The 17,611-nt window shown below is 31.4% G+C and overlaps 1 protein-coding gene and 1 long non-coding RNA gene across 2 annotated transcripts in view; one reads left to right on the top strand and one right to left on the bottom strand.

The window, feature by feature from the left end:
- The window catches only part of LOC120354869, a 62,843-nt gene that overhangs the window by 16,360 nt on the left and 28,872 nt on the right, over positions 1 to 17,611 (bottom strand). The window lies entirely within an intron of this gene.
- LOC111046131 (proline dehydrogenase 1, mitochondrial) overlaps positions 7,321 to 17,611 on the top strand; it is an 81,833-nt gene continuing 71,542 nt past the window's right edge. The window contains exon 1 of the mRNA XM_039442840.1: positions 7,321 to 8,179. Coding sequence (XP_039298774.1) covers positions 7,838 to 8,179 — 342 coding nt within the window. The 5' untranslated portion in view covers positions 7,321 to 7,837. The remainder of the gene's footprint in view (positions 8,180 to 17,611) is intronic.

The following is a 17,611-nucleotide window of genomic DNA, read 5'->3' as shown; positions in this document are numbered from 1 at the left end:
TTATGCCCACATCAGCCTTTAGTTTGTGCGTGGGTGACTTGATGAAGTGTCCATGCCTACCGGCGGGGCTCTCCCTTCAGGCTACTCATGCCGCACATTTTTTTCAACATTTCAAACAAAATCTCATCTACTCATAAGATTTGATTATTTGTCACCTTCAATAACATTATTTTGAAGATCATTCATTGTATCAAAACCCATGATTGGGTACAATATACTAGTTTTCATTAAAACAAAATTGGGTATTAGTTTTCTATGAATGGGTATAAACACAAACTAGTTTCACTTGTTGGGGTCTATTCTCTATCCAGTAGTATTTAGTTTTTACTACTTTCCAATTCATTCATATACAATAGAATTTAAGTATAATGTGATTAATTTTATTGAAACATGATAACTCTTGCACATGAGATGGTAACACATTTTTTATGTGAGAAATTCCCTATTAATTTTTTTTATCTTTGGAAATATGAACTGACCAAAGTGATATTACCGAATTCAACTGTGCTTTCATGAGACTCCTACTATGTGTTCAAAGCAATATTCGATGTTCAGACGTGTTGGAAAGCAATATATATGTTGTACAGAATTTGGTGTTTTCACAAGTGTTTCAAAAAGGTTACTAATCTTTAGCTTTTAGAAACTCGCGTATCAGTTGTGCTTGATGGTGAATATGCAAATTTTCTATTTGTATGGTCGTAATTTATTTGATGTGTCTTAGTTCATAGGATAAGAAAATATGTCATTGTAGATCAGCTATATCATTTCAGCATCATACATTTTAGTTCATAGGATAAGAAAATATTTCATTGTAGATGAACTAAATCATTTCAGCATCATACATAGGATAAGAAAATATTTCATTGTAGATGAACTATATCATTTCAGCATCATACATAGGATAAGAAAATATTTCATTGTAGATCAGCTATATCATTTCAGCATCATACATTTATATAGGAATCAGCTGGTCAGAAATCATTGGATCAATATAAAAACTTACTAAACATTTTTGTGTATAATAATAATATAGTGTGACCTGGTTGGCGTCAGAGATTTCAGGTCGCCCAAGAATGGAAATTATTGCCTTAATATTTTTAGAGAATATTTACTTAATGATTTGATGTTTGTATGTGTTGCCTGTAAGATGTTGTATGTTGTAATATCACCGTATTATACACCAATTTTGGCTATTGTAATTAACCTCAATGCTTGATAAATATTGTAATGAGCATTTGATCATTGTGTTCGAACCTGGATTCCCCTATTCAATAAGTAGATGTTATAAAGTAGGAATAATTAGGATAAAATTAGGCAGTAATATTTTTATATTCAATTGTAATTGTCAAATGAACGATTGTAACCTTTTTGAAATACTTCTTGTTGTCCTATTTGTCCTATATATATCTGATAATCATTGCTTGAAGTACCAATCAATTTTAGTGATTGAACAATCAACTTTCTCATTAGATTAAGTGAAAACGTTACGTTTAAGCTTAATTAGCCCTTATTAATTGTCGTACATGCATGGTTGAAAGCTCTTCCAATGTGTATCTGTTTAACATATTGTAGAAGGCATTGATATTGTACACATTCTTTCTTTTGATATTGATGTGATTGCGTTAAATATTCTTTCATTATGAAAGAAACTTCATTTAATAAGAACTAAATGAAGAGATTTATCGCAATATTTGAAAAACTACCAAACTGAATACATCCAAATTTGACATATGCGTTTAGTTGGACTACTTAGAAGAGGTATGCGTGCTGCTCCCGAAAATTGGCGATGAGAAGTATTAAAAATTATAATTATTGATGGGGAATAAACGCACTTTACAATACTTTACAATGCCAAGTGCTAAGAACGTATTAAAAAATTTTCCCACACATGGTCAAAATTAACGGGGTTTTTGCATTTTTAAAATTATTCCAAAAATTAACTACTTGTATAAATCCATGTATTCTCAAAAATGTATAAATTCAGTACAAAGTTTCAACTAGAGACTACAAAATTGCATCAGAACTGTTTAAAACATTTTCTCGAATTACTCCTGGCCTTGAATATTTTTCTTTCTAAATTAATTATTTCAAATATATACTTTATTTTACTTTGTTACACATGCCTATATTATAGTGCCATTACATATATAGTGTGGAAATTTTAAAAACTATTTAGAGTTTAAGCTCAGAATCAACAGTTTCCCATTATTTTGCACGAGCGATTTGGCCAATAGAAAACGCACATATTATTCAAGGACTACGGAGAGCCCAAGAGGGTTCTAAAAATGTCCGAAAATACACAAAAAAAAAGAGTTGAACCTTTTTATGGGGTTCCAGCTTCTTAGAGAATTACTGCTCAAAAGGTTCAAATTTGATACACAAGTCTAGTTATTAACTGCTAGAGAAAATGTATTCAGAGTGGTTTAAAATTATCATTGAATAAACGGTTAGCCTGCCAGATGGTTCTAGAATTAGTTGTCAAGTATTGTTTTTGTGTGTAAATCCAGTTCGAATTGCTTAATTTGAGACTATTGTAATTAATTTATTGACTGTTGTCTGTCTGTGTAACTGTACTAAAAGTCACAAATTGACTGGAATATACTACTATATTATCTGTATGTGATTGTATTTACCTGGTTGTTTGTATTCATATTCCAACTGTAACTAAAGCCTCCCCAATATCCACTTGTAAAAAATTAACTGCCCTAAAGATACACTTGAATTGATGTATCTCCTGTTGTGATTCTAATCTCTATATGTATTATATAAAAGACTATTATCACTTCCATGATAGTTTCAAAAATTATTGTTAACCTCAATAACAATATTGTATGGACTTCCATTCTCAACTACCTATCTATAATAATAAATACATCTTAGATCTTATTTAGTAAGTACTTAAGATGAGCCCAAGTTAGACCATCAGCTCAGTAATTAGAATGAATCTCTTCCTTGACATAATATACTACTCCAATCCATCATCAATGATCCCTCTTTATATTCATCAATATAATAATGAAGGAAAGAATTGGCTTATACACGTACGGGATAGGAAATTCACTAAAGACGCATCATGACGTTTGAACTACTGGACTGATTAACATGAAATTTTACATATAGATTCTTAATCTACCGAGGATAGTTATCGGCCTATTTTAAATTCTTCAAAATTTCAGTAATTCAAGTTTATAATTAGACCCTTCCGGAACAAGGGTTATATCATCACTGAACTTTTCGCGTACCAGGGTATTTAGAAAAGAGTTTGGCATTTCAACCAAGTTCTACAGACTTTTATAAAATCCCTTGTTTTTTATATTTTGATAACGAAGATACTTACTAATAAAAAATGAGATTAATAATGGTCTAGCAGAGAAATTTAACCCCCAAACCGTTGAACTATTCTATCAGGTAGAAAAGATAAAAATGAGTAAAGCCTGTTGAGGCTGATAGACTGTTGAGAATGTGAATTCCAAATTTTTTTGGTGAAATTGAGGATGTGAATTTCTAAGCTCTATTTGCATGGAATGAATGATTTTTCTCAATAATATATTGTATATGGATAAGAAGTGATTGATTCTATTATTGTATGAATTTCGAAGCCATATATATATGTGCATGGAGTGAATGATTTGCCTCAATAATATATTGTACGGCATGAGTGATTATGTATAAGTGATTGTTTCTATTATTGTATTTCAAAGCCATATATGTGCATGGAATGAATGATTTTTCTCAATAATATATATTGTAGGGCATGAATGATTATGTATAAGAAGTGATTGATTCTATTATTGAATTTAATTCATTGAATTTCAAAGCCATTTGTGCATGAAATAAATGATTTTTCAATAATATATTGTAAGGCATGAGTGATTATGAATAAAGAGTGATTGATAATCTTTTCTCTGGTCTGAATCCAGACTCATTAGCTCATATACCTGTGGATTGGCGTAGTATTAGTTATTTGTAAGTTATTTAATCCTGAATCACCCTGAAATCTTAAGACTATACATTATGCTGTTTATATCAAAGCACCAACTGTAATTTTCTTATTATTGTAAGCTGAGGATTTGTCAATATATCTAGGTTATTATTAATGTATTATTGTTTTAAAATAAGCAAATCAATACTCGTTGGTTGACATTATAAGTTTGTGAATAGTTATTGTCGATTATAATGAACTCCCTTTTCTACGAATAAGAAATTATTTATTACAAATGTTTCTGCACTATCCTTCAAGTAAATACCAGCATTGGTTTATTTTGCTGCTTTCTCTATTTGTCTACTTAAACGCCTTCTAACCTAAAGTTTGCATGTTCTTTGTAAATCTCAGAAAGGGAATGTGTTCAAGCTGTGTAAAAAATTACGCTTTAATTGTAGCTCGTGAGGAAAAATATGAAAAAAGATTATAAAAATAGATTTTTATTGTAATATTATTAAATGGGAATGAACTTCTGCAGACGGATGACGTTTTGACAAGTTCAATATAATTATTTTATTTTTCAGCTTGAAAAATCAAATAAGCAACATAATTATGTATATTGTATTAATGATGACTGTATCATAATTTGTGAGTCTATAACCTCACTGTACATCATGATTATAAAATTGTACATAGGGTATCGTACTGTCAATAAATTGATATTTAATTTTTTTGAGTATTTATTTCTATACCCACTCCAATCTACACTCCACTCCAGTACTAAAATTTAGTAATTCATTTCGATGGAACAGACATGTTAATAGTCATGTTTGTGTTTCAGTAATATAGTCCTGAGTGAAAGTTATCAATATGATTGATTTCATTTACATAAAAATGGCTAATTAATAAAAATCTTGAAGTACCCTTCATTTTTTTAAAAACTTTAAACTTTAACTTCAACAACTAGTTTCAGACACTAACTTAGGTCATTTTCAACTTGAAAATAAGGAAATTACTTGAAAATGACCTAAGTTAGTGTCGAAACTAGTTGAGAATGATATTGAATCTATCAATGTATAAATCAATAAACTAATAAAAACAATATAAAAATCTTGTGGTACCCTTTATTTTTAAAACTTTAAAATAGTTCAACTACTAGCTTCGACCTTAACTTAGGTCATTTTCAAGTTTCATTCAGACATTTTCAAGTTGAAAATGACCTAAGTTAGTGTCGAAACTAGTTGTTGAACTATTTTAAAGTTTTCAAAAAAATGATGGGTACTTCAAGATTTTTATGTTGTTTTTATTAATTTGTTAAAAAGTACCCCATGTGAGTTAAGTGTTTTTATAAAAATGGCTGTATATTTTTGAATACATAGCTTACTATATGGCCCGGTTGCACAAAAACTTGTTAAATTGTAATCATGATTAAATGCAAGAACAATCAGAAAAGGCCTTGAAAAGATGGCTTCTCGGATTGATTTTCGTGGTAATTAATCTAGATTGAAATTTTAAGGCTGTTTGTGCAACTGGGCCTAAGAAGACTTCATTTTAGTAGTATAGTAGAATAGTACCTACTATTGATCATCAACTTTTGGAAGAAGTTATAAAATTAAATTATAAAGCTGCCCTAATTCAAGTTTATAACAGTCTATTAAAGTTACGGTACTATTTGTTATAGCTAAAAGTTTATACTGCATAAGAATTTTAATCCTTATCTATGCACTATTCATAAAATCATGTTTTCAGTAAACAAAGAGTTCTATTACTCTTTCTGATTACTATTTCTGTTACTGATACAGATAGTATTTTCTAAAGTCTTCTAAAATATTCTGGATCTCCTTATCTCCCAAATTTGGTAACAAAAAAAATTAGGGTACCTTAATTTTTTTGGAAAGCATTACTTTCCTTACCTATGGTAATAGGGCAAGGAAAGTAACAATATTATAGGAGATGATGGGCAATTTTTTTTCAGTGTTCCATAAACATTATCAAAATTTTATATTGTCAGGTTGCAACACATAATTATCTATTTTTAATTTGTATGCTGTTAAGGCAATTGAATTCAGGTATTTTGTAGCCTAACAATAATTGTGTATTTCAGTATGGGATCCTACAAATCTCATCCATGTAAATGGGTTAATCGATTTTATTAAAAAAAATTGTTTTTGGCAGTCGTTTTGCCATGCATTGTCAATGTTCGTCAACTATATAAAGACTAGCTGAAAAACATCTATGGAGTTTGTATATTCTATTAGGAATTGAGGCAAACTTCAGCCCAAAAATAATATCTTTTCAGATGGAATTAAATAGAGAATTTTTGGATAGTAGTTCTCATCGAATTTCCATCTAGCTGTTAACCCTGTTGTCAATGTCTGCAGTAGCAGAAGTCTTCGGGGTGATTTACATAATTTATTTAGGATTTTCGTTAAATAATAATTAAATAATATCTGTTTTATTTTAGAGGTCATGTAGCCTACAATAGCATTTTGAGTGAGCCCGGTCCACGTGCCTCAATTTCCATGCATGTAATGTTTCTGTGAATTTTTGACGCGACCTATATAATTATGATAAGCCTATAATAATAATTTATTAGGATTATAATTTTTACCTGCCATATGGGCTTTGAATTGCAACCAGAAGTCTAGAAGGATGCCTTATAGACTTGTAAGTCATTTATTAACTGACAAAAGTGTAGATCAAACTGACATTCAATAGATCATATCCTTTTAATATTTCAGTCGAATAAATTATGATTATTCAATTTGCATTCATAATTAAGCATAAGTACCTATCATGTTTTTCATTTTCCAGTATGGAATCCCAATTTAATGAATTAGTAATTTTAATAGATCCACAGGTTCTGAATATTATTTTTAAATAATATTATATCTATAACAATATAAATATGATAAGTATTTGTTCCATCTTATCTGGGGGTTTCAATTTTTTGAATGATTTAATTCTGGTACAGATCTCTTTCTCTTGGGACTAACTTATTGATTGGAACTCTTGGTCCATGCTCTTTGCTCTGTAGTGACGTCCACAAAGGCAGTATTTGATTGACACTGGTATTGCTATCCTTGTCTATCATTTCACAAAACAGATAGCGCTATCCTTTTCTCGCTCCGCAATGTTGCCAGATCGTTCTCCAACAATGTAGAATTATAATTCATTAACAAAATATTCAGTCTCAATTCTTATAATTTATTATTGAATTATTGAAAAATATACTTTCTTGACGAATTAAATATAATTCATTAAAAACAGCTAATATTACATTAGATACCTATACCACTATCAGCTATCTGTAGAAGGCAGTGGCAATGCGGAAAATCGGCAACGCTGCCTCCCATCTTTCTCCACTGCCATTATAACGTGCACCTCACTTCAGCACATGCGTTTTATGAAGATTATTATAGATAATACGTTCAAATCAATAGCAAAATAAATTTAAAAAGTAGATAATTTCGATATTGCAAGTAAGGTCTCATGTGTTTTATCAGTGTTTTTTGTTTAATTTCCTCAAGCAATAACTTTCCGATTCGGCTAAAGTATCTGAATATAATAATTGATCAATTCAGCTTTGTTATAGTGTTTAAAAATAGTGAAAAATTATAAAACTCGATGTTGAACAGTAATTTTGCTCAGTAATATTGTGCAGATGCGAGTAAAGATGTGAGAAAAGTGTGGGTTGGTTACATTGATTTGTGACGTCATTGGTGACAATCGACTAGCAGAGGGAAGAGTGAGGTTGGTTTGGTTGAATTCGTTCATTTGGGTCTGTTCTAGTTTGTGCGCCTCTTGGTTGCGGGAAATGTGTTGAACGATCGATGTTGACGGGAGTGTAGGGAATTCTACTGAACACACAAATTCGAACTCGGGGGGCCTAGAACTGACACATTTCGAAAAGTGATGGCGTTTTTGAGGGCAGTTATCAGATGTAATGGATCTCGTAAACTGGGCATTAGTATTTACAATTTGCAGAGCAATAAGTCTGCAAAATTTCGAGTGTGTCTGCCGCTACAGAATTACACCCCCATAGCTGCTAAATCGGCATTGGCAAGTGCTAGCGCCACAGATATCACTGAAAATAGTGGCACCGGTAGTTCTTTTGGGTCCAGACGGGATCCATTAGATACAGGATTCGATAATCCAAAAGCATCTTTCAAAAGTAAAACGACATGGGAGGTTTTGCGAGCTTATATTGTGTATACGTTGTGTTCTTCATCCTACCTTGTCGAGAACAACATGCAGGTGAGATTGTTAATTAATTATTCAATTACTTTCAATAATTAATTCTATTTGTTTCATAATTTGTACTCATTTTCAGAACAAAGTGACTAGGCTACCTACTTTTGCCCTCTTATCCGGTACGGTAACAGTTTTCCCTATTTCAATTTTCCCTATGTAGGGTACAATAAGGTTAAACAAGGAGTTTTCACTTGATACACAATTCTCAAACCATTGACTCCCAATCTAAAATCATTTATGTATTGATTTAAACAATCTACCCAGTGTTGAATTCTAGGTTAGAATTCATCATTTTCACATGCCTACGGTAGCACGTTTGCCTGTCTAACCCATATGAAGCCAGGTTAGGCTACATGGTGGTTGATACACCATTTTTGCTTTCCATTCCTGTTATAAAACTTCGGACAAACCGATCTTAATGTCATAAAAATTGTTTTGAGACCATTATATGGAGCAAGGATAGGCATAGACATAGTAGGCCTACCTAAAATAGTTGGATTGCTTGAACTAGTTTGATCTAAGTGCATAGTAGGCCCAATTTGTGCTCAAGGTTGTAAGTAAGATATACTTACTTGCATTTGTAAAATTTCATATCCTAGAATATTCACTGTAGACAGAAAAAGCTTCTTTAGATTTTCAGAACTCAACCACTCAAACTATAGGCCTATAATATATTTTGCAAAATTGGAATTTATCGAAATGTGTAGGACTATGTTGAGATAATAAGTAAGTTATTATGTTTCTAACTGGTATTAATTTCATACTGTTATAAAATGTGATTTTCATGAAGACCTAAGCAAGAAGGTTAAACGTTTGTACTTTTTTTTTTGAATGCGTATTTTTCTGAAAAAATAAAAACCAAAGCCTATATTAAAAAATGATATATTTTATTAATTTATGATGTCATCTGGGTCTAGAATCTGGGTCATAAGGATGAATATGAATGTGCATGAAAGATTAGCAATAGGCCTAGTTTTAATAAAATAAATTTTCGGATTATCGCCACCTACAGGTGATTAATTCATTTTATTAGTCTTGAAGGGAGTAGTAGTCAACTACGGTATATTACAATAAAAAAACAAGTCATCACTAGTTTATTATATTATTTCGAATACTCCTGCTCTCTTTGTATGGCTATAATTTTTTTATAGTACTACTGTTAACTTAATTAGCGTACATATTGAACTACTCTGTAAATACTTTGCTACAATATGTACAGTGAATCCATTGCTCTATGAATGGATATGTGCTTTTATTAGACTGATGAATATAAGCCTAATGTTGTTCCAATTTTCCGCATCATAAATAGTTAGTGACTTGATAATTCACAACATTTCCATGTGATAAAGAGTAAAGAAATTAGTGACTACTTGATGAAATTTTGATTAGCTGTGATAAGAGCAGGCATGTGAAATGTGAGACTGTTTCATTTATTCGATAATGTTCAACATTGTATGTGTGTTATTTACTTCACTGTTTTATTGAATGTGCATTTTTATCGGTTAAAACAGTTTCAACTATAATATTATAGCTCCTGGGACTCACTGACGAGCTAATAAATTTTGGCCACTTCTTCATGGTCACATGGCCAGTGCTTAAACTTTGTGACCTTCAAGTAATGTATTTCGCCGACCTTCCCCAATATATGACATAAAAACTGGTTATCAGGTCCTCTTGCAGAGGGAGAAATTTATGAATAAATTAAGCCACGACTTGATTCAATCAACCAGCTATTCGGATGTCTTGATCCAAGCCTTTTGCCGGTTCACATAATAAATTATTTGATCTACTATAGTGAGATCCACGTTAAAATGGCAGTGGAGAAAGATATGAGAACAACGTTGCCGATTCTCTGCCTTGCCACTGCCTTCTGTAGAGGATAGCAGATACCTGTATATCTGATGTAATATCAACTGTTCATTCTTGATTAAAATAATCAATTATATTTTATTCGTCGAGAAAATATTTTTTTCAATGATTAAATAATAATATATATTCATAATTAAGATTGAGAGAAGAATAAGGGAAAGAAGAAAAAGAAGAGTAGGAGGAAGTAGAAGAAGAAGAAGGGAAAGAAGAAGAAGAAGAAGAGTAGTAGGAAGAAGAAGAAGAAGGAAAAAAGATGATGTAGAAGAAGTCAGGTAGGAAAGAGACTGTGGTGAGGTGAGGTCTACGTTATAATGACAGTGGAGAAAGATATACGAGAACAACGTTGTCGATTCTCTGCCTTGCCACTGCCTTCTGTAGAGGATAGCTGATACCTGTATATCTGATGTAATATCAACGGTTCATTCTTGATTAAAATAAACAATTATGTTTTATTCGTAAAGAAAATATTTTTTTTTAATGATTAAATAATATATATATTCATAATTACGATTGGATATTTTGTAATTAATTATATTATTTCTACATTGTTAAAAAACGATTTGGTAAAGTTGGAGAGGTATAAAAGGATAGTACTATCTATTTATATCTTTTCTGTATAAGGCTACTTTTTATAGAAATAGAAAGAAAAATAAAATCCTAGTACCCTTTATGAATTATTTAATCACCCATTTTTTAATTTCATTTTGGTGATTAAATAATTCATAAAGGGTACTGAGATTTTTATTTTTCTTTCTATTTCTAGTACTATCTACTTTGTTTATTGATAGACAAGGATAGCAACACCAATGTTAATCGAACGCTGCAATTATAACGTGTTCCTTACTATAATCAGCTGTTCTTTCCTATAGTGAGGTCCACGTTATAATGGCAGTGGAGAAAGATAGGAGAACAACGTTGTCGAACCTCTGTCTTGTCAATGCCTTCTATAGATGGTAGCTCATACAGGTTTACTAATGTAATATTAACTGTTCATTCTCGTTTAAAATAATCAATTATATTTTATTAAGCAATAAATTATATTTTTCAATAATTTCATAATTAAGATCAAATACTTGGTTACTTAATTATTAATTCTACATTGTTAAGAGAAGCTCTGGCAACAGAGCAAAGCGAGAAAGAGATAGCACTATCCGCTTTGTTGAATGATAGACAAGGATAGCAATATCATTGCTAATAAAACACTGCCATTATAACTAATATAGTGAGGTCCACGTTATAATGGCAGTGGAGGAAGATACGAGAAAAACGTTGCCAATCCTCTGTCTTGTCAATGGCTTCTATAGACGGTAGCTGATGCAGGTTTGTTGATGTAATATTAACTGTTCATGATTTCAAACACATGATGTTTGTCAAACTCCGTTTAATCTTATAGAATTGATAAGAACGGCAAAATATCCTACGAACAAAAAGCTATGTGTGTGTGTGTGTGCAGGACTTTACACTTCCATATTTATCAGATCGATTAATTAGTAACTGCCGCCTTCTAAGTTATAAGTGGCTGTTCACACTAAGTGCGGATCATCTTATTATGCAGATACTAGTAGTTCTGTGAACAGTAGACCTCACGCAGTATTCTCATTCACAAGTACCTGATTGAAACTATAGATAGACCTTAGCAATACAGCAATAGACTGGCTTCTCCACACATCTGTGTAATCACTTGTCAGCTGATTTATGATGAATAATTGTATAGTCTGATTTTTACTCTTATATTGGCGTATGAAGGAGGCTCCTTTTTCCTTTTATATTATCCTTGAAATGCAAAATTTCCAAAACCCTTGTATATACGTCGACACGCAATTAAAAAAGGAACATACCAGTCAAATTTCATGAAAATCTATTACCGCGTTTTACCGTAAATGCGCAACATTTAAACATTAAGAGAAATGCCAAACCGTCGACTTGAATCTTAGACCTCACTTCGCTCGGTCAATTGATTTGAAATCCAATTTTAATCCCTTAATCTTCAAAGCTATATCAATAACCCAAGCTATATCTTCTGTGGTGATACCCTGCTCCCTCCCAAAAATATGAATAAATCATTTAATTTCTTTGGCCAGCGAACTCTTTCAATTGATTCAACAAACCCTATCTCTGTAAATGTCCTAAGAATATGTGTGTTGACAATTTGAAGTGTATAGTTTATCTGTGAGTGTTTGAAAATGATCATGGAATATACAGCCGTGAGCCTGCTGTCAAATGTAATAAATCTCTAGGCTAGTTCTAAACTTCATAAAATATGTATTGTGCGGCTCTTTTTGTCTAGCTGCTATAAAACGTGGAATGCTCAGTTTATCAGGTGGTACCGTTATGAGTTATTATTTGCTGGTGTAAGGTACTTGAGTTTCTAGAGTGTCCTCTTCAGTTACGGCTTCTCTCCTCTCATTTTCCCTCAAGTCTTCAAATCTTTTCTTCTCCTACTTCAGAACTTGCCAGAGACAGTCATTTTCAAGATCATCAAAATATTATTTTCCGGTAAAATTCTGTCTTTTCGTAGATTTGCTCATTTCCAAAAAAAATGTTTGAACATAAATATGTATTGCTATATTGTCATCATATTCTTGTTTGTATTTCAATTCCCCATTCATTGACTTAGTTTCATTATTTTATTCAAATTCTATCTTTTCGTAGATTTGCTCATTTCCCAAAAAAGTTGGAACATGAATAATATGTATTGCTATATTGTCATCATATTCTTGTTTGTATTTCAATTCCCCATTCATTGACTTAGTTTCATTATTTTATTCAAATTCTATCTTTTCGTAGATTTGCTCATTTCCCAAAAAAGTTGGAACATAAATAATATGTATTGCTATATTGTCATCATATTCTTGTTTGTATTTCAATTCCCCGTTTATTAACTTTGATTCATTATTTTATTTATTTATAACAAATAATCCAGCTGTTGAAAAAGTTGAAACTTGGAGGTTTTTTTTTATCGGACAGTGTCATTCATCAAATTCCCTCCTGCTATTTAGTTCTTTGGTGAATATATGCAGGCAACAGCCAAGTCCTCAGTTCTATTTATATAGCTTTAATTGGATATTTGAAATAATTATTATAAATAATAATTATTATAGGTTTTTTTTTATCGGACAGTGTCATTCATCAAATTCCCTCCTGCTATTTAGTTCTTTGGTGAATATATGCAGGCAACAGCCAAGTCCTTGGTTCTATTTATATAGCTTTAATTGGATATTTGAAATAATTATTATAAGTTAAAATTTGTTTATCAATAACATTTTTTGAGGATAGAAATAGCCTATAACCATTCAATCAAATAGAATGTAAGATAAATTTGAAACTCATTTTAAACCTTACTTGCTTGCTGGACATCTTTAATTTAAATTTGTATTTTCAAGTCATGGAACGAGGAAATAAGCAATAATTTAGTCACTGAGGAAATTCCTAGTTTTTTTCAACTTCTCAGACATTTTATCTACATTCGAAAATTTCTTAGTATCCTCATATCCTTATTCGATAGCACACCTCACCATACATCCTCATTTTATCTACCATATTATAATTTTGTTTTTTGTTGAATAAATTACTATTTAAAAATACCCTATTCGCTCTCTACGAAAAATTAAGGCAGTCATTTTATTCTATTTTTTATATTTTCTTGTGAAAACTGAATCTCCTGAAAATGAAATGCATAATTTAAGTTATAATGAAGTGATAATTATTTAACGAGAATCCAAATAAATAGCTGTCAACCATCCCGAAGTTCAACTCCTGCTACTGAAAATATTTCTATTAAGTCTGTGCAAAGGCTAAAAATAAACTTTCTTCTCGTGATATTTTTCCAAGTTTTTCGATTTGTATATCATCAAGCTATCAAAATGAAAATATTTTCTCAGGAAACATTTTTTTCTGATCATTACTTTTTGAGATATGAGCGCCTGAAGTTTACATTTTGGTACAGAACATTTCAAATTCGGTAAGAGATAAATCCATGAGATTTAGAGGATAGATTTTTCATGGTATTTTTGATCTAGTAAAACAAAAATTTTCTGAAAATATCAGTTTTTAAGATAGTTATTCAATTTACAAAAAATAACTTTTAGTTGAGTTATTTTTGGTAATTGAATAACTTTTCAAGAATTGATATTTTCAGAAAATTTTTGTTTTACTAGATCAACAATTCCATGAAGAATTCATCCTCTAAATATCATGGATTTATTTATATATTACCGAATTTGAAATGTTGTCCCAAAAATTTAAACTTCAGACGCTCATATCTCAAAAATTAATGATCGGAAAAAAAATGTTTTCCTAAGAAAACTTGTTCATTTTGATAGCTTGATGATATACAAATCGAAAAACTTTAAAAAATATCACGAGTAGAAAGTTCATTTTTAGCCTTTGCACAGCCTTAAAAGTCCTCATCTCTAGACAGACTTATATAAGAAATATAATTTTTTTCATCACAGAAATATAAATCTATTCACAATCTGTAAAAAGTCACGGGAAACAGAGCCAAAAATATCACGATTAGAAAGTTTATTTCCAGCCTTTGCACAGCCTTAATCTGTATAAATGCATAATAAAATCAGAAGATACTTTTAAAAAATTTCTTTCAAATAGGGAATAAGGAATTTCAAAAGGTATTAATATGTATACTGCTTCTACTGAAATTAAGTTTGGAATAAATAAACTGATATCACATTTAGAACTGTACAGGAAGTTCAAGAGCATAGGTAGTTAAAGGAGGAAAAATGAAGAAACATTGATATTAAGGAAAACCACTCTTGATATTAATTTAACTCTGTTACTTGGAAGCATGTGTTCGGTAATGCAAGTTTAACGGGTAATTGTTTAAATTTATCCTTGTTTCCTGTATCCTAGTACCTTGTTTAATGTATCCTTGTCTATCATTCAACAAAGCGTATAACACTATCTCTTTCTCGCTTTACTCCCTTGCTAGATCGTCTTTTTTAACAATGTAGAATTAATAATTATGTAACAAAGTATTTCATCTTAATTATGAAATTATTGAAAAATATAATTTATTGCTTAATAAAATATAATTGATTATTTTAAACGAGAATGAACAGTTTATATTAAATCAATAAATGTGTTCTATATGCCCTCATTTTGAGGCTGGGACGACATCTAGACGGTAGCCTAATTCATCCCAGACTGTACGCAAGATGTCTTCTCGGACTAGCTACTGTATCAGACCTGTATCAGCTACCGTCTACAGAAGGCATTGTCAATACAGAGGATCGGCAACGTTGTTCTCCTATCTTTCTCCACTACCATTATAACGTAGACCTCACTATAGTATGTGTTCTCTTTATAAACAAACAATAAAGCCATTTTAAAAATCATAATTTTATTAATATTCATTAGATCAAACACATTACAATATTGGAAAGAAAAAACTTGTTCTCTTACTTAATTTAGTTCATAAAAAAATTTTTAAATAGGTTCATCCACCTACCATACCTAAAAATGTCTAATAATGAAACATTAAGGCCCGGTTGCACGAAAACCGGTTAAATTTTAACCGTGATTAATTCCACGAGAACCAATCAGAGAATGCGTTTTTGAAAAGACGGCTTTTCTGATTGGTTCTCGTGGAATTAATCACGGTTAAAATTTAACCGGCTGTTGTGCAACCGGCATAATTTGGATGAAGTTAAAATGAATCACATAGAGTATCCTACACATAACTAGTGGTGGCTCCTTGTAAGGTTACAAGGTCGTTCAACCCCCAATCAATCTTATCACAAAAATCCTGAATGAATTAATGAATGATTACAATGTCTGTTACTACTTTTCATTCACCAATACAAGCTCGCAGATTGGCATACACATATATGTGTGAATGGTAAAGAGAAGTTAACTACAGTTAAATGAGTGATTTTTTACAAAAGCCATTAATTATTAATTAATTCATTCAGGATTTTTGTGATAAGATTGATTGGGGGTTGTACGACCTTGTAACCTTACAAGGAGCCACCGCTAGTTATGTGTAGGCTACTCTGTGATTCATTAACTTAATCCATATTAAGCCGGTTGCACAACAGCCGGTTAAATTTTAACCGTGATTAATTCCACGAGAACCGATCAGAGAAGCCGTCTTTCCAAAAACGCATTCTCTGATTGGTTCTCGTGGAATTAATCACCGTCAAAATTTAACCGGCTTTCGTGCAACCGGGCCTTAATATTTCATTATTAGACATTTGAAATTTGAATTTGAATTTAGTTTGACATACTGTTCAAGTTAGCATTTGGCATGCTAAGAATTAGTTAATTATGCATGCACTAGAAAACTCAGGGCTGCTAAGGTGTTGAAATTTAAATGCCTCAACTAATTCTGTTGCCATTATAAGATATGTTTAGAGGTCCACGTTATTTGATTAACATTAGTGTTACTATCCTTGTCTAGCATTCAACAAAGCAGATAGCGCTATCTTTTTCTAGCTCTGCAATGTTGCCAGATCGTGTTCTAAAAATGTAGGGATAAAGTTGATTAACAAATTATGTAATATAAGTTATAAAAATCTATTATTTAATCATTGTAAAATATATTTTCTTGTCGAATAAAATATAATTGTTTTTTTTTAATAAGAATGAACAGTTAATATCTGTGGCTTGGTGCAAGAACTATACCTATGTCAAAATATGAACTTTCTCACAAATCAGCTTGAAAGTTCACCTTGTATTTTCTAACTACGGCTTTTCGATACGGAAATTCGAGTTCTAGAAGTGCAGAAGTTCACATTGGTAGTTCTGGCACGGAGTATAAATGACAATCTAAAAACATATGTCTTCATTTGTAGTTTTAGCACTCTGAGAGTGGAATAACAGTTATTTATAATTTAGTTACTAAATCATGACATTGGTAGTATAAATGTTATAACTTTTTATTGCTTTGAGATAGGACATTGACACTTCTGGAACTGAAAATAATCGATATTGGTGATGTATTAGTGTATTTAACTCATTTTTGAGAATAATTGACATTGGTAGTTTTGTGCACCAAGCCACAGATATTACATCAGATATAGCGGTATCATCTATCCTCTATATAGAAGGTAGTGGCAAGGCAGAGTATCGGCAACGCTGTACTGTCATAACGTGGACCTCATATCTTTCTCCACTGTCATTATAGTGTGGGCCTCACCTCACCGCAGTCTCTTTCCTACCTGAACTTCTTCTTCATCATCTTTTCTTCTTCATCTTTTTCCTCCTCCTCCTCCTCCTCCTCCTCCTCCTTCTTCTTCTTCTTATTCTTCTTCTTCCTCTTTTTTCTTCTTCTCCTTCTTTCCCTTCTTCTTCTTCTACTTCTTCATCTTCATCTTTTTCTTTTTCTTCATAATCTTATTCTTCTTCATATTTTTTCTTATTCTTCTTCTTCTCTTCTTCTTCTTCTTCTTCTTCTTCTTCTTCTTCTTCTTCTCCTCCTCCTCTTCCTCCTGTTCCCCTCATCCCCTTCCTCCTTCATCTGGCTGATTCCCTTTGGATTCTTTTGCTACGCAACCTTCCACATCTTATAGTATTATTCTAGCCACTCCGCCATGCTTTATTCTCTCA

The sequence above is a fragment of the Nilaparvata lugens genome, chromosome X, assembly GCF_014356525.2.
Source record: "Nilaparvata lugens isolate BPH chromosome X, ASM1435652v1, whole genome shotgun sequence".
In the NCBI taxonomy this organism is placed as follows: domain Eukaryota; kingdom Metazoa; phylum Arthropoda; class Insecta; order Hemiptera; family Delphacidae; genus Nilaparvata; species Nilaparvata lugens.
Note: the sequence above shows the minus strand (reverse complement) of the source record. Positions and strands in the feature narration are given on the sequence as shown.